At 53.0% G+C, this 20,787-nt stretch overlaps 7 protein-coding genes across 7 annotated transcripts; 4 read left to right on the plus strand and 3 right to left on the minus strand.

Annotated features, from left to right (window-relative positions):
- Positions 1–312: 312 nt before the first annotated feature.
- Positions 313–2,608, plus strand: P170DRAFT_403394 (uncharacterized protein; the record flags this gene model as incomplete). Its single annotated transcript, XM_024846474.1, has 9 exons — positions 313–502; positions 567–606; positions 671–1,153; positions 1,217–1,341; positions 1,397–1,591; positions 1,660–1,898; positions 1,949–2,005; positions 2,064–2,147; positions 2,210–2,608. 9 exons carry the CDS (start codon positions 313–315, stop codon positions 2,501–2,503), a joined length of 1,707 nt encoding a protein of 568 aa, XP_024708131.1. The 3' UTR covers positions 2,504–2,608.
- A 61-nt stretch (positions 2,609–2,669) lies between these two features.
- On the minus strand, positions 2,670–4,536 carry P170DRAFT_454088 (putative MFS transporter; the record flags this gene model as incomplete). Its single annotated transcript, XM_024851407.1, has 3 exons — positions 2,670–3,754; positions 3,821–4,054; positions 4,120–4,536. 3 exons carry the CDS (start codon positions 4,534–4,536, stop codon positions 2,864–2,866), a joined length of 1,542 nt encoding a protein of 513 aa, XP_024708132.1. The 3' UTR covers positions 2,670–2,863.
- Positions 4,537–6,376: 1,840 nt separating this feature from the next.
- P170DRAFT_434552 (OSBP family protein) lies at positions 6,377–8,252 on the plus strand. Its single transcript, XM_024848740.1, has 4 exons — positions 6,377–6,625; positions 6,703–7,028; positions 7,086–7,140; positions 7,204–8,252. Exons 1-4 carry the CDS (start codon positions 6,554–6,556, stop codon positions 8,002–8,004), a joined length of 1,254 nt encoding a protein of 417 aa, XP_024708133.1. The 5' UTR covers positions 6,377–6,553; the 3' UTR covers positions 8,005–8,252.
- A 288-nt stretch (positions 8,253–8,540) lies between these two features.
- P170DRAFT_403402 (MFS general substrate transporter) lies at positions 8,541–10,762 on the minus strand (the record flags this gene model as incomplete). Its single annotated transcript, XM_024846475.1, has 5 exons — positions 8,541–9,076; positions 9,157–9,257; positions 9,340–9,739; positions 9,800–10,468; positions 10,538–10,762. 5 exons carry the CDS (start codon positions 10,760–10,762, stop codon positions 8,849–8,851), a joined length of 1,623 nt encoding a protein of 540 aa, XP_024708134.1. The 3' UTR covers positions 8,541–8,848.
- A 3,495-nt stretch (positions 10,763–14,257) lies between these two features.
- Positions 14,258–17,085, minus strand: P170DRAFT_472723 (putative RNAPII degradation factor Def1; the record flags this gene model as incomplete). The annotated part of the gene is made up of 2 exons (XM_024852974.1): positions 14,258–16,698; positions 16,782–17,085. The coding sequence occupies 2 exons, from the start codon at positions 17,083–17,085 to the stop codon at positions 14,258–14,260; spliced, it is 2,745 nt and encodes a 914-aa protein (XP_024708135.1).
- A 1,022-nt stretch (positions 17,086–18,107) lies between these two features.
- Positions 18,108–19,337, plus strand: P170DRAFT_507573 (uncharacterized protein; the record flags this gene model as incomplete). Its single annotated transcript, XM_024854497.1, has 1 exon — positions 18,108–19,337. One exon carries the CDS (start codon positions 18,108–18,110, stop codon positions 19,335–19,337), a length of 1,230 nt encoding a protein of 409 aa, XP_024708136.1.
- Positions 19,338–19,956: 619 nt separating this feature from the next.
- On the plus strand, positions 19,957–20,614 carry P170DRAFT_423652 (uncharacterized protein; the record flags this gene model as incomplete). Its single annotated transcript, XM_024847518.1, has 2 exons — positions 19,957–20,002; positions 20,094–20,614. 2 exons carry the CDS (start codon positions 19,957–19,959, stop codon positions 20,612–20,614), a joined length of 567 nt encoding a protein of 188 aa, XP_024708137.1.
- Between the last annotated feature and the right edge of the window lie 173 nt (positions 20,615–20,787).

Here is a 20,787-nt window from a genome sequence, read left to right on the forward strand (position 1 = left end):
AGGAAGGGGCTGCCGTGGAATTCCCCGATAAGCCTTCATTCACCACTGCGGGGTAACCTTCCTTGCTCCTCCTCCCTCTCTTCCATGCGCTCTCCTCACCAGCAAGTCCTATTCAGCTGGCTCGACACCAGTTGACCGTGGCTCGCATCTCAGATTGATCAGCTGATCAACAGCAGTCTGTGATAGATATCGCATGGGTTGGGCCTATCCCTACTTCGAACAAGGGCTACTTCCTTCTGCTAGACTCTCGCCATGTCGGACGATCATTTGAAACAAGACCAGGGGACCACGTTGCTGCACACGGACAACCCGATGGGCGATCTCAGAGAAAGTGCCGCCTCTAATGCCGAAGCCACCGCGATAGATCAAGGGAAATCGGATCAAGAAACCCAAACTCAATCAGCTTTTACCGATTTCGAGCGTCTCTTCAGGGCAGAGGAAGCATACGAGCAGCCGACAACCACTCGAAGGGAGTTATGGTCCTACTATCTCTACTATAACGGTAACATTTCGCGTCAACCCTTTGCTCAATACGTCGAGCTGACTTGAACATGGGTCACACATAGGTGATAACGGAGTTGGTCCGGGCTCTTACACACAGGCACTGTAAGTCTATCGAGAACCTACGTGGTTTGGGGGACATGGTGCTGACCTTGTTCCTTTTTCCCAGGTTTCAGTGGGCCCTGAATGGGGCAGGATGGCAACCCGGGACCAATCCTCCTAAACCTTGCAGCGACTCGTCCCCATGCGTAGTTCCATGGGCTGGAGGGACACGGTCTGTTTCTTCGGTTGTTCTGATCGCCAACGGTCTCTGCTTCACCTTCATGACGGTGATATTCGTCTGGCTCGGAAGTGCAGCAGACTACGGCTCGTTCGGGCGCTGGCTACTCCTTGGCCTCACGGTGGTCTGCTGGTGTTTGCAGTACGGAATGATGGCCATTAGGCGTCCCGATCAATGGCCGGCAGCCATGGGTATGTACATTGTTGCATATGTGGCATACGGTGCGACCTTGGTGTTTTATGCGGCCGTTTTCCCCCGGTTGGCTCGCTATATGCCGCACGTCCGTAAAGCCCGCGAGGAAGATCTGAGAGAGGGCAAAATAAGCCAGCAAGAGTACGATGCCGTCGAGTCGTTGGAGAGAAATCACATCAGGTAATCCTTCTCCCTCTTGTTTGCAGATGACTCCGAACTAATACAGAGATCCCATTCTAATAGCAATATTTCCACCGCACATAGTAATATAGGCTACTTTTTGACGCTTTTAATTAACCTGAGTGTGTTGATACCACTCCAGAATAACAATTACTCCAACAATCTGGCACTCTGTCTGACGAACTCATGTACGTATCGTCCAGCACTCCGCATACCATTACCCTTTTAACGATAATTATGCAGACTGGGTCGTTCTTGGGGTATGGTGGTTCATTTTTCAGCAGAAGCGACCGGGGCCCAAAGTTCCTGAGGGGTCCAACTACGCGACAATTGGGCTCAAACAATTGTGGCTCGCACTGAAAGAGGTCCGATCTCTGCCACAAACCTTCTTATACTTCATTGCCTACTTTTTGCTGGCAGATGGACTGAACACCACAGGTAAGTAGTGGATGTGCTTCATCCAAGCCGGAAGGAGTAAGAAGAGCTCACGGAGGCTGTATTTTTAGGAACGCTGGTATCTATCATCCAGAATGACTATGTGTCTTTCTCATTTTTACAGATAACATACCTAGGAATTACACAGGCTGTGTGTTCGATAACGTCAACCTTTGGGTTCTGGTATATCCAGAGTTATTTTAAAATCCGCACCAAGCGAATGTTTCTTGTCACCAATTTCTTCAGTGTGTTGATTCCATTCTGGGGCATGCTGGGCTTATGGACAAACCGCATTGGCTACCACCATCGGGTGAGTTCTCTAACATACGATGCTGGGAGCCATGCTGACATGAGCAATAGTGGGAGTTCTATTTCTATAACGTTATTTTTGGGTTGTTCCAGGCCCCTTACTATGCTGTGAGTCATAGCCCGAATTCAGTCTATCTGACCTCTTTCCTAATCCTTTTCAAACCAGTATGCCCAAACTATGATAAGTGAACTCATGCCTCAAGGTTACGATAACATGTTCTTTGCCCTTTTTGGTATAACCAATCGTGCTGTGGGTTAAATCTGTTGCGAGGTTCCCCTTGTCGTTTCCTGCAACTGACAAATTGTTTGCAGTCGTCGATCATCGGTCCCAACGTTATCCAAGCGATTATAAATAATACCCAGAACAACTGGATGGGGTTCCCTTTCCTCTTTGCTATTTGCGCAGCCGCCATGATAGCGATTGGCTTTGTGGATGTGGAAAAGGGTCGTGACGACAGTCGGAAATTCGTGCTTGCACGTACCATTGCTCAGCCCCCGAACGAGCCTGGTGTAGATGTGGGTAAAGATGGAATACGTACAACAGTCGGAGAAGGAAACTTGTCTAGCGTCGGTGGAGAAAATAGCGGAAGATCTCATCCAGACTAAAAGAAGGGGCCATTTTCATCCTCAGGGGCTGGTCACCAGGTTCGAGTGGCCCTAATAGATCCTAGTTCAGTCATATTTCTTAGTCGTGTTCAATTTGATATCCGGTAGATGCAATGAATCTGAATAAACCCAACAGGCTCAAAAATACTTTTAGGATTTTTTTCTAGCCACTTTTAGTCACCCTTTTTGTGAATCCTCTTTTTCCTCCCAGTGGTATCTATGTAGGTAGTATCTACTCTGTGAATGTACATATATACAGTGATTATAAGGAGTGAGATGGCAGATAACAGAAACAAGAAAACAGAAATGCAAAGAGGGACGGAGAGGGAGGAAACAGTGGGGTAAAATAGAAAAGAGAAATCAAGCAAGACCCTTGCGTCTCGCCGCTTTTTCTTCGCACTTCATGTCGACATTTTCTCTCCAGCGCGGGCCAAAGACCGCCGTTAACCAGACCATCGCGCCCGTAAGCACCAAGAATAGCCCGGAGAGGGTATTGAACCAGCCCACGCCCATTTCCTGGATAGCAGGGAGGGCGACTCCCGTTCCCAGGGCGGCGAAAACGTATCGGAAGACATAGCTGCCGGCAACCACCTCCGCGCTGCGACCCTTAGAGTGCATCACGTCGAGACAGTATGTGTTCAGACTGGGGAGGCAGAAGAGTTGGAATACACCCTGCAGGAACATGAAGACGACAGGGACTGGGATACCGCCGACGTCCTGGTCTAGACTCCAGCCGTAGACGAGGATGGAACCTGGCGTCAGGATGCAGATGAAGATGAGACAGGAGCGAAGTCGGTCTTCGGGGATGCGCAGGCCGTTTCGGCGAGCAATGTATTTCCGCACAAAATAATCGGCCCAGCGGCCGCCAACGAAGGTTCCGGCTAAGAAGCCGGCACCGGGGGCGAGGTAGAACAAGCCAGCTTGAACGGGACTCGTGAGGTTGAATCGCGGGTTGAGAACGGGTCGGATGGGAGTGAGCAGGGCGTATTGGTTCCAGACGAGAGCACCGGCAGCCAGGCCGGTCCAGAAAAGGTTGGGGTAGGAGGCATAAAGAGCAAAGACTCGAATCGGGTTAATGCGGTGCCAGAGCAGCTTGGCCTGACGAGGGACGGGCTGCCCGGCGAAGTCAGAGTTAGACTTGGAAGGAATTGTCTCCGGGAAGAAGAGAATGATGATGGCGGCGGCAAAGCCGGCCATTGCGGTGAGAAGCCAAAAGATGGCTGTCCACGGTCGAAAAGTAACCACAGCGCCCTGTATTTGAAAGGATGCGAGTTAGTGGTGATTTCGGAGAACGAGACGATGGGAGATTTAACTTACACCGAGAAAGGGGCCCACAGCAGGGCCTACTAAACTGCCCGAAAGAACCCATCCTAGAGCTGTAGCGCGGGTTTTAGGCTCGTAGATATCTCCCACGGCGGAGCTGCCGACGACCAGGAACGATGTGCCTTGGAAGGCCGTGAGGACACGGAAGATAAAGTACGTAGTCAGGTTGGGAGAGAGCGTGGTGGCAATAGTAAAAATGAAAAAAAGAACGCTGCTTGCAATAAAAACCTATGACATAAAAGTCAGAATATTAGACGGGGATCGGAAAATACAACATCATTCAGGAAACTTACCGGACGACGACCGCAGACCTGACTTAGAGGCCCCCAGAATAGAGCCGAGACGCCCATGAACGCTAGATAGAGGGCCGTACTAGCGTTTATGATCTCTTCGGTGGTCTGGTATGTCTTGGCTATCTCCGGCACGGCAGAAAGCATAGCCGTGGAAGAGATGGGAGCGAGGAAAGCACAGTACGACAGGATACAAAGAATGACAACTTTGCGCGCGGGTGAGAACCGTCCATACTGCTTGGCCTCGGACTCGTCGCAGTGGTCATCCGCTACGGCGAATCCGCGGCGCGAGGAGTGGCTTTGGGTTTGAACGAGGGTGTTGGGTGTTCCAGGGGGCGAGCCAAAGTCTGATCTTGACTCCTGACCATACTCTGAAGCAACATGGGTTGCTGAGGAATTGACGGATGACCCGCCTGACATGGGATACGTCCCAGAAGGAGCCTTCAACATGGTTCACGTCAATGGGGGGAACGAAATCATAAAGTTCTAGATTTGACAAACAATGGACTGATTTCGAGCTCTAAAAGAAAGGAACTATTTAGACCTATGTTTAAACAACAGGGCCAACAGTTTAGAAAAATGAATGGACCAAAAAATATAAAAAGATCCGAAAGAAAATGTTGCGCAATCGATCGAGCTCGGAAGAAAAGAACGGATGAAGGTGAAAGTTAACCAGAGCACATGCAGATAAAGAGAGTGACGAAGAAGACGCAAGGAAACCGGTTTGGGTAAAACAACGCAATATTATAAAGACATTTTGCACGCACATACGTCTTAAATGAGCCGGGCTCCAAGAAAGGAGAGCTGACCCTGGTGGCCAGCATTGCGCGTTGCGCAGAATAGCCCCCCAGTTTGATCCACGTCTATCATCACATCATCCGCCCCGAGGAGAAGGTTGTCGTGGTTGGTGCCGCCCAAAGCTCTCAAGGCTTAAATTGGAAACATTGCAAAAGTAGTATTTTTTTTTTCTCGCACATGGTCTGGATTTTTCGTAAGCAGAAGTTAGAGGAGCGCAGAGCCAATGAGACTCCCAGACGGTGGACACGCCCTTGGCAACTATAAGCTCGGGAAAGGAACCGGGGCCTATAGCTTGGTTGAAGTGTGGGAACATGATCGACATGGCCGAGCAGATGGGCCCCTGACGACCAACGGCGGACTCGACGGATTACCCACGAGGACTAAACCTTGGGAGAACGCATCATCCTATGGTGTAATGGCACTCAGCCTTTGCATTCCGAGGCGCGTGGTGACAGGCTCCTTTTGCATCCGGTAGCTCCCGTTGCCCAACCAGCTCTTGGCTCAGGGACAACCCGCGGCCGGGCGGAAGAGAAAATCTTCAGGAGCCAGACCAGGAGGATCTTCACGGGGGGGCTAGCACATGATGCCCAGGCTGGGTCTGGTTTCAAATTCTGCGTAAATCATCGATGCTCGTCTTTGAGAGCAAACATCTGTACGTCTGGAGGGCCCATCGATCATCGTTGCCCTGATCGATCCCATGCGTTCGTGTCAAAGCACTGCTGGAAGTGCTTTTCCCATTATGTAAAGGTAACAGGGAACAGACCCTTTTCTTCGTACTGATGCTTTATTGGTATGACTGGTCGGTCCCTTTTTTTTTATTTATTTAATGATCTGTTGAGCAGCAGCCCCGTGCAATTTCGTAGGCGAAAGTGGTTCAGGCTGTAAGCTCACGTTTTCGGCAGCAGAGGCACTTCCGTTTGCGTCGCTCACGGAGTTTCAAGTCCGATATTTTCCCCTGGCGTGCTATTTTTGATCATTCTTGGCACCTTCTGGATTGCATAGAAAGTGATGAAGATTTTGCCATCGATGATGACGATGATGAAGCAATTATGCAAGTGATGGAGCTGGCGATGGCATGGATGGCATTGAGTGGTGGAAGGAGCGCGACAAAGTTGAGAGATCCGGTCGGAGCCAAAGGCTGGAAGAGGGAGGACCAAAATTGGGAGCCGAGCGAGTTCCGGAGGTGATGGCGAAGGACGAGGATGAAGCGAAGAAGGATGGAAAAGACGAAAATCCGACCGAGAACGCGTTAGGGCCGAGTCATCTGATAAGATACTTGGTGGCACAGGTACCAGTGACTTCGTTCGCGGCGTTCCCTGCGCGGAGGGCACAAGTCGCAGGTACAACATGCCAAGAGGCGGGGGCCATGACGTCGGCGGTGACGAGGGCCGCCGCACACTTTCTGCCTGAGGACCCGCCGCCGCCTCCTTGTCTTTCTCTCTCGCTCTCGCTCTCTCCTTCATGACATCTTTCCCCCTTCCCTTCACTCCCCTTCAGTCTCTCCCTTTCTTCTCCGTCAACCCCCCTGTCCTCGGTTTCTCATAATTGGGCCTTGCGCTGTCCTTACCCACTCCTACACCATTCCATCACTAATCGCCGATTTTCTAAAAGTACACCTGTAATCTTGTTCCCCGGGAAAATGAGTTCCAGCAAGGATCCACAATCTCAAATCCCCGCCAACAGCAAAGGCTCTTGGTCGAGTTTCCTCAAGGTAAGCCCGCACTACCCAATTGGTGTCCGATTAGTTTAGTCAGAAACCTGGTCTGACATGCAATGGTTCTTCGCTAGTCTATTGCCTCTTTCAACGGCGACCTGTCTTCCTTGACCGCTCCACCTTTCATCCTCTCCTCTACCTCCCTGGTGGAATATTCCGCCTACTGGGCCGAACATCCGAGTCTGTTCGTGGCCCCGGCCCAGGAACCAGATCCCGAGAAGAGAGCCCTGGCTGTCTTGAAATGGTTCCTCAGCACTCTGCACCAACAGTACTGCAGCCGCAGTGAGAAGCTGGGCAGCGAGAAGAAGCCCCTGAACCCCTTCCTGGGTGAGCTTTTCATCGGAAAATGGATTGGCGACGCCAACGTGGGCGATACCTCCTTGATCAGTGAGCAAGTCAGGTGAGTGGTTATTAACGTGCTCGCCGAGTGATCATAGCCAGCTGACTGAACCGCCAGCCACCACCCTCCCGCCACCGCCTACGCTATCACGAACGAGAAGCACGGTGTCGAGGTAAGTGCCGAGCCGTCCTAACCTGGTCAATCATGTCTACTTCGGGCTCTAACCCCGCTGTAGCTTCAAGGATACAACGCACAGAAAGCGTCCTTTTCCAGCACCATCCAAATCAAGCAGATCGGACACGCGCTCTTGACCATCACCCCGCCGTCTGCAGATAAGAACGACCCTGCCCAGCAAGAACAGTATCTCATCACCCTCCCTCATCTGCACATTGAATCCTTGATCTACGGCACACCCTTTGTCGAGTTGGAGAAGACGACGAAGATTGTCAGCAGCACGGGCTACGTGGCCAAGATCGATTACTCCGGCAAGGGATGGCTGAGCGGGAAGAAGAATACGTTCACTGCGAGCTTGTTCAAGGAAAGTGAGGGCGAGAAGAAGCCCCTTTACACGGCCGAAGGCCAATGGTCGGAGAAATTCACCATTCGGAATGCCCGCACTAAGGAGGAGGTCGACAAGCATGTGGTGAAGGACGCCAAGACCACTCCTCTTCAGCTGGCCCCTGTCGATCAACAGGACCTCTACGAGAGCCGACGTGCCTGGAGCGATGTGGCTGCTTCGATTGAACGCGGTGACATGGATTCCGTGTCCGCGCACAAGGGTCGCATTGAAAATGCCCAGCGCGAGCTTCGCAAGGTTGAGAAGTCAGAAGGCCGCGAATGGCCTCGGCGATTCTTCAAGCGTATCAACGAGGGTGAGGATGATGACCGGTTCAAGAGCCTCGCCCAGACGATCGGTCTTACGTCCCTCGAAAGTGACAAGACCGGTGGAGTATGGCGCTTCGACCGCGAACGCGCTGTCGGTGCCCAACCGCCTTACCACCCCGTTGGTCCCGAAGGTCTCGGGCTTACCAACTGAATAGAGTAAATATGGGTACCTTTCGAATTTACAGTGGGGAAGGGGGTTTGTATAGGTTTCACTAATCCACATGGTAACTAGTTATTGGGTAGAACGCCCGCAGTCCAAAGAGCTGCGGCTATAGAAAGTCTCGTGATCAGGGATGGGATGGGACGGTGATTTTGGATCTTGTTTTCTCGTCGCAAATCTTGCTTCCTGTATATAGAATCATCAATATAGTGTCTCCGAATTGGATGTTTCCACCAGCCGATCACCTCCTGCCGTCTTCGACTAGTTTGCAGAGCGGGACGATGATCGACTCCCATAGCCTAACCATCTAGCCCGTCGCAGGTCAGGGGACGAAGCTTCGAACGCGTCAGAAGAATGATCCACCTCTGTCCTAGTTGATCTTTAGTTCTTGGGCCTGGGTGATCTTGGAAGCTTGAATGTTGGAACATGTGAAATTGTTAAATTACTACAACTTGGTGCGACGGCTATAGGGAGTACTGCTTCTTCAGACCCTATATTAAGAGTCATTTGATATCCTATCCTTTTCTCCTTATTCTACAGCGAACAGTACTTCACTTTTTCATTTGTCCTCCCTTAGCTGCGGGTGAAGTTCTTTCAGGATTATTCACCTTCGCTCACTCATTGGCAATTGCTATACAAAGCGCCTACTCATCGAACAGCTAACACCCTTCATTGAAACGTACATCCGAAGAAATGAGGATCATCGAGGACCGCAATAACTGTCGCGACTTCTTTTTGGGGGAGGATCCCGGGGGTCCCGGGGGTCCCGGGGGCGTTGGAAAGGCCGCAGACCATGACTTCTCATGCTCCGTATGGGTGTCCACACTCATCCCGTCTAATGAGCAAACCGGAAGTCCAGGCGCTTGTTCCCCTGATCCTTAGTCGTCCGGAGGTACTGGTCTTTCTCCTCGAGGCTCATGGCGTTCCAGCTGCGCTCGCGTGCTTGGTTGCGCCGGGTGTAATAGACTTTGATGAAGACGGTCATGACGACGTTCCAGGCGACGATTGCCAGGAGGACCTTGTTGCCTCGTCTATAGTAGGGGGCGTCGTCGGCACGGTAGATCTGGATGGTGTCGAGGCTTGGTCAGGAACACGTGCAACGAAAATGATCGGGTTGGTTAGGAAACGACTGCATGGGCTTACGTTAGAGGAAATGATCGAGCTCGCTTGGCAGATCATGTTGTATAGCGCGCTGCCCACGGTTCTAGTGCGCACGGAGCCGGCGTTTCGAGAAGTAAGGCTAACTGATTGCAGGGTAGTGCGGTTAGCTAGTTCTGCGTGTATACCGAGGTCTAGACCAAATGAAAGGCCGAAGGATCGTCTTACCATTGATGGAATGGATGTAGGGAAACCCAATCAGCATGACGGTCACAGCGTACCAGCTCCACGGACTAGCAGAGGACGGCAGCAGCTCCAAAGCTAACAGGAGCGGAAGGCACCAGACGGAATAGAACATGACAATTGCCATCCGGTTGTTGATCTTCTCCGAGAGCCAGGACCAAAAGACCAGCTGGATTAGAAAGAGGACATAGGCGGGGATGGTCAAAAGATTGGTCTCAAACGTGTCGAATCCAAGATTCTTTAGGTTCAGAGTTAGATATGCCGAGACGGGATTCGTAGGAATAAGCATCGTGAAACTGATTGCGTACAACGGCCACAGGTCATAGTCCATGATTGAAGCCCAGAGGAGCTTCAGAGTCAGGCCCTGGCGGTTATGCATGCCGCCCTGGATCCATCTCGTGTCAGCTTTGTTCGTCAGAATTTGCCTGGGTGTCTGTCCACTGACCTTGCCTGGATCATCTCGTAGCACGCGATTAACCATGATGACCTCTTCCCTCTCTGAAAACCACCCATTTCTCCCTCGAAACCAACTTGCGGTTTGTGTCGGGCTCGGGGGTAAGTAAAACCAGGAAAGTACGCCGATGATGGCCGTCAATCCACCCTCCAGAGCAAACAACCACCGCCAGCCTTCCCAGCCTCCAATCGCTTTCATGTGCAGTATCCCGTAGGCCAAAAACGCCGCAATGATGAAGGTGAAATGCGAGGAGCAGTAAAAGTAGCCGACTCGGATCGGGAGCTCTTTGTTGGTATAGAAATATGACAGATATAAAAGGGCATCTGGAATGAACCCACCCTCGACCAGGCCAAGGAGAGCACGAGTGGCATAAAAGCTTTTTTCGCCCACTATCAAAGCTTGGCAGATGCCAATCACACTCCAAGTGACCATCTGGATGGGAATCCACACGTCGGGGCCAAGCTTCTTGGAGACCATCTGCGAGGGGACTTCAGCGGATAAGAAGCAGAGATAGAATATCATCATGCCGTAGTTGTACTGGTTTGTGGACAGTCCGAGGTCGTTTAGCATCCCGTCACTGAGAGCCTGGGATATGTTGCCACGATCAAGCTGGAGCGCAAAGAACATCAGGCAAACCCAGGAGCAGATTCTGTAGTCTAGCTAGTTGGTTGGATCGATGTCAGCAACAACACAACTACCAGTAGCATCGAAAGACAACTCTCAGCATACTCTTCGGACCAGCTTCTTCTCCTCTTTCTCCGTCCAATCGGCCGAGGGATCATATCGATGTCTGCCCTCGTACTCTGGAATTGGCTCGTATAGCTCTGTGGCCCCGCCATCAGCGAACGCATTGCCATTCCCTTGGTACCTTTTAGTTGTTCCCTCTTCAACTATCAGTTCCTGCGGCGCAAATTTCGAATCCTCCCATTTCTTGGGTTCTGAATTGCCCGACATTTTCGATAGACGCGAAGCGCGGTGACAGTACAGTACATCCTGCCAGCGATAACCAACCCCATTCTGCCATCTTATGTACTCCTCGATATGCAATACGTGCACATAGCCAAAGATGGTGCAATATCAACCTTGGGCTCTAGAGACATGCATCTTGAGCGATGCTCAGTGGCGCGCATTGAGCTAAAATTGTGCAATACGGATGTTCTGCATATCTCCGCGGAGCACAAGAGAAAAACTGGGGAATCAACCAACATCAACAAGACGGCTTCCGCTTTGTGGGTCTTCACGACGGCAGGTTGAGGGTTTTATTCCGTGCAAGAAATGTCAGTCACAGTCCAGGTGTGTGTCTTATGCCATCGCAGTATTCCTTGGTCTTTTTGAAATAGCAAGAGTATAGACAAGGGTGACATCGCCGTGGCACAAATTTTAACGAACGCAAGCGGAGTATGCCAACGATCAGCCGGGCTGTTAAACCGCATAGCAGGATTTTCTTAACGAGCTTTTAGGGTCTTGTAGGTCATGTGTGGCCCAATGCCAGTCAAGGGTAGTGGCTGATCTTCCTATGTGACGGCATGTTATCCCTTCAGGCTCCAGGTCTTGGATAACTGGTTTGGCGAGAATCAAATTAGCTTCAATGCATGTCTCAGGTCCCTTCATACATCAGATATGTCAAGAATTGTATCACATTGTGCCAATTACAACCCTCGCTTTGATTGAATGGCAAGTTTCTCGCGGCGTAATGCCGAAGGTTTCTCCGCTTCACGGCTCTTGACCGAGCCGACTAAGCCTCTTGGCGACGCCATTACTCCTTGGCAAGATATTGCGCCAACTCGGGTTCGAGTGGCCGCGGATAGCTAACATTAAGGAAAGCGATGCCGGGCGCTGAATAGCGTTTGAACGAAAGCCTGGAGATGAATACAGCCTCGAGGAGAGGGGATTGACGGAGATAACAATGGAGGAAAGGTAGAGCGACAAAAGCACTAAGTTTCAGAAGCAGAGTCAGAGGCAACCATAGGTATCTGAGCATTAATACCAGGTTTCATTGGATAATTCAGGTAAACCCGGGTGCTCATAGGGGTCTACAGGGCTAGATTCTTCTGTATCGGTGAGCAATATATGGAGACAATTAGATTTCATTATGAGACCTTGGAAGTATTGCGTTTCGAATGTCCCTTTTTACTTCTGGATATTCTATGGCTAGAGACTAGTAGGAATAAATACGAAGTACCACCACTGAATAGAGCGGGGGACCATCCGGCGGGACGGTGTGGAACCACCCGTGCGGGTAGACCCACCCGACATGGATATATATTGTGGCCGAGTATACATCCATGCTACAAACACTCGCGACACTCCGTCCACGATACACAGTTCTTTCAAACATCTTCATTTCCACAACACAGACATACACATACTCTCTGAACCCCAGCATAACGCCCCCATGTTCTTTTACTCCACTGGGCCCCTCTGGGCGGCAACCCGGGGCAGAACGCCGGCCACCTTCCTAATCGGGGAACCCAGGGTGGTTTAAGTATCAAAATCATCGCTGGCTGGTAACCAACCCGGGGAGCCCGATGGCGCAGTGGCCTGGCGGACGTCGTCACTGTTAGCCATCGCTGCGATCCGGGTTCGAGTCCGGCCAGACTCGCTGAGTGCTCTTTGCGGCTCTCGAGGCATGCTTGGTGGTCTCCTCCTACTCTTCGAGTCTCTCCTGTTGAGAGCTCGTTGACCCACCGGAGGCCCCCGTCTCGCCCGAGCCCTTAGACCCGCGCAACGACCTGGACTCGAGAAAAAATCCAACCCATTGGGCAGTGGCGGGTTTTCGTAGCTACTGTGGATTCTGATGCTCATCGTGTGGTTCCTTGCCCCCTTCCGCACATGAGTAGCCAGAAACCCGGGGCGAGCGTTTCTTTTTGTTGGTTTTCTTTTTTTTCCATCGTGCCTCTCTCTCTCTCTCTCTCTCTCTCTCTCTCCATCTGCTGTATCCACTTGGTCTGCGTTGTGGAACCCGCCATCCCGAGATCTCCTCCCCAGTCGCCTTGTCTATCCGTAGCTCCCACATCCCCAACCCCCAACCCCCAACTCCATTCTTGAACCAACTTAGTAAAAGTCATTCAATGGTCTAGTTACCTTGACACAGTGTACAGGACTCAAGAAATGCATTAAACTAAGTTCCTCGAAATAACTTTTTGCTACTATGCGGTATCTTGATCTCCTGTTGTTTCTTTGTTTTCCTCTCCTTTTTTTTTTTTTTTTATTTTTTTTTTACTGCGACTGCTTCTCTTTGCTTGCAGAGCTCAATCTGGAAAACTTGAAGCCTTTCGCGTGTTCGCAGATAGCGTGAGTCACCAGGTACCTGCCTTCCGTAGGGCTGACCTCACTGCTCCTTCCCGATGATGACGCTCGGCCGGTGGCCTCAGGCACCGTGAACTGCTAGCCCAATCAAGGCAGACGAGCTATGCAGAACACCGAGACATCGAGCCCCAGGTTGTCTTTATTTGTTCTTTCTGTCTGCAGTCACCAAGTAAGCATATTGAAGAGAACTTCCCGTATGAGGTAGTATGTACCTAGTAGGTAGTACCCACATACCGGTCAGCCCTACGGAGGTACCCCGGTACCTCCGTACATCCACCAGATGGAGATCCGAAACCGTCCCCTCCCAAAGAGCCTCTTGTCAAGCCCGTGCAACGCAACCCCCAACGCGGCCTATAAGACCAGAGCTCAGATCGGAGTCGATGCAGGAACCGATCGGATCGAAAGTCCGCGGACGGCGCTAACCGGATCAGAGCTAGCGAGCTCCCCCGGTCTCGTGCTCCACTCGATCAGATAACAATCAACTACTCCGTACTTCTAGATCTCGATCGGAATCCTCTACGCTGTACTGGTCCTACGAGAAGCAAATTCAACCGGCTGATGAACAAAAACGCCACCCAAATAGGTTTGTTGCATTCTTTATGCCCCTCTCCCCCGATCCTAATCCAGTCAAATTGCATAGATGAATCCCAATTGACCCCAGATATGTAGTACAGGCAGCGGAAAATATGCGACGTAAAGAGCAAGGAAATGGTTTTTGTAGAACATTAATCAAGGAAATCATGAGTGAAAAACAAGACCCGTTGGTCCATGTCATAAACCCGTATAAAAAGCAGTAACAAAGGGGGAAAAGACAAGTAACATTTTTTTCAGTTCCATACAACAAGGGAAATGCAAACCGGCGGAGAAAACAAGCCAAACGGAAACCCAGCCAAGCTCCCCTTGAGAGTAGAGATTACACATTTCAGAGCGTCACGGTAAGAATAGAAAACAGAAAAGAGCAAATATAAAACGGTTTTTGATCCGGGCTCACCGGCCCTGAGCAAGAGAAATCCGCAATCCATCGCCCATAAAACACAAGAGGAAGTAAAATGAAAAGAGAAAGAAAAAAAAAAAAAAAGAGAAAAAAGAAACAAGGAATTAGAGCGCATGAAATTGAGAGAGGTGAGAGGTCATGGCCATTTAGTGACCGTAGTTGCCGCCCCAGCCGCCCCCACGAGCAGCGTTGCCGTAGTAGTTGGTGAAGGCTGCATTGCTGTAGTTACCGTAGCCGGTCGCTTGGTGGTGACTCTGGGTAGCGGCTGCCTGGTGTCCACCAAGTCCACCCAGGCCTCCATACTGGGGGTTCAGGTGGGGATAGGCGCCGAATCCCTGCTGGCCCTGCTGGCCCTGCAAAGGAGGAAGGCCGGGTTGGGTCTGAGGCTGCGTGGGAACGCTGTTGGTCGCGGAGCCAGGACGGTTAGCCTGTGCCAGCGAAGGGCTGGGGCCGCCCGCCTTGGGAGTGTCGAAAGTCTTCGTTTCCTCCGAAGTCACCGGGGGCTGCTGGGAGATGGGCTGGCTTTGGCCGAAGCCCGCCTGGGAACGTCCAAAAACATCGGACATGCCCGTGCCGAACGCATTGGCCCCGGCCGCAGTCTGCTGGCTCTCCGAGGGCTGGGCGGAGCCGGTGCGTCCATAAACGGATTCACGACCCGGCATGGCTTGGTTGAAGGCGCCAGCCGCTGCAGGCGACGAGGAGTGGTCATAAGAAAAGCCGTGAGGCTGTCCGTACATTCCCGCAGTCTTGCCGTACGGTCCATACTGGTTGCCGTAGCCATACTGGGCGGTGTGGGGCATGTAGTGTTCGTCATAGCGGCGTGCATCATCATACATCGGGCGGTTTCGGGTGTACTGGTTCATCTGGCTCATGTACGTCGCATAGTGGGGGTTGGAGAAGTAAGGGTACTGGTACTGGTAGGCCTGATTGGGCATGTGCGCCGCAGTCGGGGTTTGAGCAGCCGCCGGAAGAGTAGGATTAGGGGTGTTGTGGCCACTGTTGGGGGCATCGACGTGACCATAGCGGCTGGGGGGCTGAGTCGTGGGGATGTGCGGCTGCACGTCGGCGCCAGAAACACCGAATCCAGCACCCGCTCTCTGAGCAACGGTGGCATCCTGGGACTGACCGTAGGAGCCGTAGTAGTTGTAAGGGAGCCGCTGGTCAACGGCGTAGAAAGGCGAGTACTCGCTGCTGGTAGTGACGGTGGGCTGAACGGGAGCCTGGTTAGCGAAAGGCTCCTGGATTTGTGGCTGAGGTTGTGAAACCTGCTGGCTGAACGGGTCGTAGGGTTTGTGAGCGTCGGTGTAGCGAGAGAAATCGGCGAAGGAAGAGTCGGCGGCGGAGACCTGAGGGACGGGAGGGAGTCCAGGAGCCGGGCGCGAGACAGCAGGGCTGCCGGTCGAAGCCTGGGGCTGGGTAGACGGAGGCAGGGAGGCACGGGGGGCCACGGGGGAGTGTTGAGGGGGTTGAGCACGGGTTTCAGCGTCTTCGCGGTTCTCGTCGATGTCGACGTCGGTGGAGTCGCCATTCAGGCCCATGCTACCGAACTGCACGGCGGCCCGGTCAACGGCGTGGTTACCGGGCATAACCACTGCTTCCTGCTGTTCCATCACGCGACGCTGGGCGCCCGGGCCTCGAACGCTGTGTCTCAATGCGCTGGCAGGGTAAGCACCGGGAGCGCCCCGGCCAGGAGTTCCGGTTGGGCCGACGTTGTGAGCATCAAAGGCGCTACCCACGGTGCTGGCGGCAGTAGCGGTAGGAGCTGGGGGAGAAACATCGGGGATCTGTGCGAGGTTCGTTCTGGTCAAATCGTCTTTGGGAGGAGTGACCTCAGTCGAAGGAGGGGCTGCAGCCGGCGCCTCGGGTTGCTTAGGGATAACCGGCTCGGGGGCCTTTTCCACAGGTACGGGGACCGGGGCAGAAACTGGAGCAGGAATAGGTGCGGGTTCAGGTGCTTTTTGCTCTGCTACTGGCTCGGCAGCAGCAGGCTTTTCGGGAGCGGAGGTAGGGACAGCGGCGGGTGCAGGAGCAGCCGGAGCAGCAGGAGCCGGAGCAGCAGGAGCCGGAGCGGAAGCGGGGGCGGCAGCAGGGGCCGGAGCAGCAGGTTTCTTTTGAGTGGGAGGAGTGGCAGTAGTAGCGGTAGGAGGAGGAGGAGCGGGTTTGGCAAATAAACTGGCCCAGCCTTTCTTGGTGCCCTCGGGAATGACGCTGCTCTTGGGCGTGTCCTTGGCATCCTCCTTCGAAGCATCGGTCGATTCAACGGTTGTGGATTCAGCGTCGGCCGCCTTCTCGGTTTTCAGCGCCTCGGGGGCAGCTGTCGCAGCCGCCTCGGTGGTGGACGTAATGGGAGCGGTAACAGCGGGCTTCTCCAACCGGCTTCCATTGGTATGAGCACCTGCACGGCCGCCCCGACCGCCCCGACCACGATCTCCACGGGCGCGACCACGACCTTCGAATCCACCACGCCCACGGCCTGCTCGGACAGGAGCGGGAGTTGTCTCGGTCGGGGTGCTCTGTACCTCCTTGGGCTTGGGGCGACTCCGATCTGTGGTCTTCTTCTTTACCTCACCCCACTGAGAAACGTTGCCTGGCGGGAGAGAAAAACGCAATGTTAGCCGGGTCGATGCAACGACAGACGAGGGGCCAGCGACGACACAGTAGGGATCGCACCTTCAGTTATGCGATCAATTGCGGCCTCGAGGTCACCATCAGCATCCTCCAAGGCGAAGACCAGGTCCTCGTTCGTCCAGTCGGGAAACAGCTCATTCAGCATAGGCAGGGTCTCCGAGTATTTCTTCTTCATCTGACCAATTTCACCTTCGTCTTCGAATGCGGACGGCGTGTCCTCTGAGCTGTCAGCCTTCGCAGATCTGCTGCTGCCACCTCGACCACCTCTGGAGCTATAGCCGCCTCGACCACCGCGGGCAGATACCCTGCCACGAGAGGCAGCGGGTCGTGTTTGAACGTCAGACATATCGTTCTGATGGAATTTGTGTGAAATCTCCCAGGACAACAGAGGAGAGAGGGGAGGGGGGGAAGGGGAGAAAAGGGAAAGGAAAGAAAGAGAGAAGGATGAAGGGAGAAAACAAGGTGTGGCTAGTGGAAAAGAAAAAGCGGGTAAAACGAGGTTTAGTTGGATTGGGAGGTAGAAAGATTTGGTGTGAATTTGAAGAGAAGGGAAGGGAGAGGTGGAAAGGTTTAGGTTTGGCTGGTTTGGTTCCGGTTAGGTCAGCTTTCCTTTCAGGTATCCGTCGACGCCTGAGGGTGGTATGATACGGTATGGATACGTCCGTCATAACTCTATACAGGGTATATCCCTACATGTGCACCTTATATGTATGATATAGAACAACTCGATAATCTAATGATTGATCTAGACAGACTATATGGAGTCTGGGGCTTACGATCCTCTCTTTTCGTGGATCATTCAGCTGGGTTACCTTAGGTACCTAGGTAGGTAATCGTATCGTGAGCCTCTATAGACGTACGGAGTATCCAAAACGCTCCCGTAACCGCCCGTTCAGAGTTGCCGCTAATTGCAGGCGGAGCAGCTCAGCCTTTCCATCGGATGGCCACCCCGAATATTCAGGCAGACTTTTAGCGAGTCCGAGAAAGTTGGCTCCGTCGTCATGATGGATCGATCATCGTAAGATCACCCAATCCCCCGTTCGGGGGCTCAATGCGCCAGCCTGTCTATCCGCGATTATAAGCAATATCCTACCCCTTGATGTGCCCCCTTCCTTCTTTGCCCCCTTCAATTCCCTACCCTTCTCAACCCCCAGAGCAGAGTGACCTCCATTCGACATTCTGGGGAAGTGACTAAGCACGTCCTCTCACCGCCTTCCGGTCCTTGGTCCAAAATCTGTCCCAGCAGGCCGTGTGGTTATCATCAATCCGGTCAAGAATCACCCCCCGGGCTCTCTCTTCTGACCACCCATCTGGCTTCCTTTCTTGTCCTCCCCTTCCAATCGATCGACACTCGACCCTAACGCCGCCATGAGGGGCACGCCGGTCTTTGGGTTTCCGCTTTGGCCGAAAATCCATCAGCCGTTGCCTCGGACCCCCCGCCAATCTCAACAGTTGCTTGACGCCCTTACATCCTCCTTCCGTCGCCAGTTGGACCAAGAACACCCGTCTCCCAGCCCACCGTCAGAGCATCATGGCAATGGTAATCCTCCGGCAGAAAACCCGCACTCGTCGGTGCATGCGACTACCAAGCATCTGCAGAATATCCTGGACAACCCCCTCTTCCGCGTTGTTCCCTCCAAATCTCTCGACGGTCGTGTCCTCGATAAGCAAAGATTGGCAACGGAACCAATGCTGTTATTCGATGATATGGCCGCGTCCGGCTCGGTCACCTCGGAGATTCTTCAGTGCTGCCTGGGCTCGCAGCTTATACTTGCAAGCAAACAACCTGGAAAAGATTTCACCGAAGCCATGAAAGAGTCGCGAGCCGGGTCTAGAGTCGTGAACTGGTGGTTTGCGTCCGACTCCCACGAGAGGATGATGCTCTTTAAATCGATAAAGACGACGCGGATGGTGATAAAGCTAATGGTGGCCGAAGGACTACAAAAAACCATCCTAGTCTGGCTTGATTTGGTGGAAAAGCAAGACATTGGAGGCCAGAACGGCCGAATCCCGAAGCACATTGTTCCATCGCTTTATGCGGGAATTTTGAACAATCTCGTTTCCGCGGAGTTGAAGCATGGCGCAGGATTTCCCAGTGCATTACAACATTATTTACAAGCAAGCAAGCGTCTACTTGCAAATGACAAGATCCCCCTATGGTTTCGCCGACAAGCGCTTCAGCCGGCGGCCGCATTTTTGAACGGGACCATGAGGGCTGAACCCCAAGAGGCCCCTGTTGTTGCATTCGAAGAGTTCGTTAATGATGTCGCCACGATGTGGCCCTCCTCCAGCATGGCTGTTTCGCTGCCCCTTCTTCATCCTACAGAGCCAAATCCCAACCCATTTCTTGACTACGTGAAGAAAGTTTCTCCTGGTCGATTTGAGTCGTGGGATGAACAGGAGCAAGCAAAGTTCATGAAGAATGGGTTTGATGCGCTTCGGGTCTTGATGGACCAGGACCGGTCTCAAGACGCCTCTGACCTGGCACAGTTCATGCAACAGTCGCTGCCTGCTCTTAGAGGCAAGACAACGACGAGGGAAACCTTCAAGTCGGCTCAAGAGCATTTCCTCGCTCGCGTGAACCTTTCGCTCACGTGACGACGGGGTCGTCCCAATCAAGAAGCCGAATGTGCGTTCCATCGCTCTCGACCGTGGACTCCCATGCCATTAACGTCATGGATTCCCGGAGAATACCACGGAGTGGGAGGGACTCGTCAGCGCGATCTGCGAATGGCTCATACGATCACGCCAACCCGCGCTACTCCGCATCCTGCTCCACCCAGCCAGCCACACGAATGGGGCGACTCTCTTCTCCTTGGCATGCTTACTACGGAGTACTTGCTCCCTGCTCCCTTCCCTACACAACTAGTGCGGCTTATGTACTCCGCGACTGGTTGTACCTCGCGAGCTGAGCTTCGGAGGTTTAGTTTCTGAATCCCCTGGTCGCTAATTTGCCGTCTGCCCCGACACAAATCCCAGATTGAGTTCCGCATGAATCGGGTTTAGCGCCCTACGATGTCCTTAGTAAACGTCACCGCGCAACCTCATCTCTCCCTCTCCCCTGACCTTCTCTCATCAACCGAACCCTCTTTCTCTCTATATTAGCATCAGTAGGCATCAAATTTAGTCAAATTACGGTCGCTATCTATTGGCGACGCTTCTCCACTTGAAATTGATCCTTCCTAAGCGCGCAAAAGCGTTTACCAGCATTCCCATCATGTCTACGGAGCCCACCGTCAACTCCAGCACGCCTGCGAATACGGGTACGTCCAGCCGTCATGCACCGTTTCCCTTTCTCTCTGCTTAAGAGTTCGCGGGCGATTCATCAATGGATACTAATGTATCGCGTTCCAGAACCTGTCAGCACCACTGGCACTGACGTCACCAAGCCGGCCCCGGACGATGCATCGAAACACACCAATGGTGATACCCATGCGGCCAAACCAGACGGGGCTAGCCATATTCCCGAGGAAAGCAAGTCCACAGATGCCCCCGAGCCCGTCGACGCAGCCAAAAGCGCGGAGGAGCCACCGTCGGGGGGCCCGGTCCTAGCTACGGGCGTTGATTCTCAGCAGCCTGCTAAGGAGGCCAAACCTGATGCGCCCAACGCAGGCGACAAACGAGAGCATGAGCCGACCTCTGCCTCGACCGATACAGATCAGCCTTCCACCGAGTCCTCGGGTCCGCCCACCGTCGCACCGGCCCCCAAAAAGCAAAAGACCAACGATAAGGCTGCGACTGAAAACGGTACCCAAGCAAATGGAGAGAAGAAGAAGGCCGGTCGCCAGAACAAGGCGAAAGAAGCCGTGAAGAAGGTGGTCCCTACCGATGGCATTGGTAGTCGGACTCGCAGCCGGACCAAGGCGGCATCTTGAAGTGAGGGCATTGCCAATGGGTGCTCACATATGAGGTTATGAGCTGGACGGTATCTCTGTGATAACTGGTCTGATGGATGCTATGTCGTATGATCCCAGGGGGCTCCTGCATGTCAGCGTATTATTCTGGGTTTAATTGCCATGGTGCAGGCGCGCGTCGTCTCTCAAGATAG

This window comes from Aspergillus steynii, assembly GCF_002849105.1.
Source record: "Aspergillus steynii IBT 23096 chromosome Unknown P170scaffold_2, whole genome shotgun sequence".
NCBI lineage: Eukaryota > Fungi > Ascomycota > Eurotiomycetes > Eurotiales > Aspergillaceae > Aspergillus > Aspergillus steynii.

Excerpts from the sequence above, each read along its gene's own strand:
- P170DRAFT_434552 (XM_024848740.1), top strand. The coding sequence starts at position 6,554 with ATGAGTTCCAGCAAGGATCCACAATCTCAAATCCCCGCCAACAGCAAA. Across the intron at positions 7,029-7,085 it reads TTGATCAGTGAGCAAGTCAG|CCACCACCCTCCCGCCACCG; the intron begins GTGAGTGGTTAT and ends CTGAACCGCCAG. Across the intron at positions 7,141-7,203 it reads ACGAGAAGCACGGTGTCGAG|CTTCAAGGATACAACGCACA; the intron begins GTAAGTGCCGAG and ends ACCCCGCTGTAG.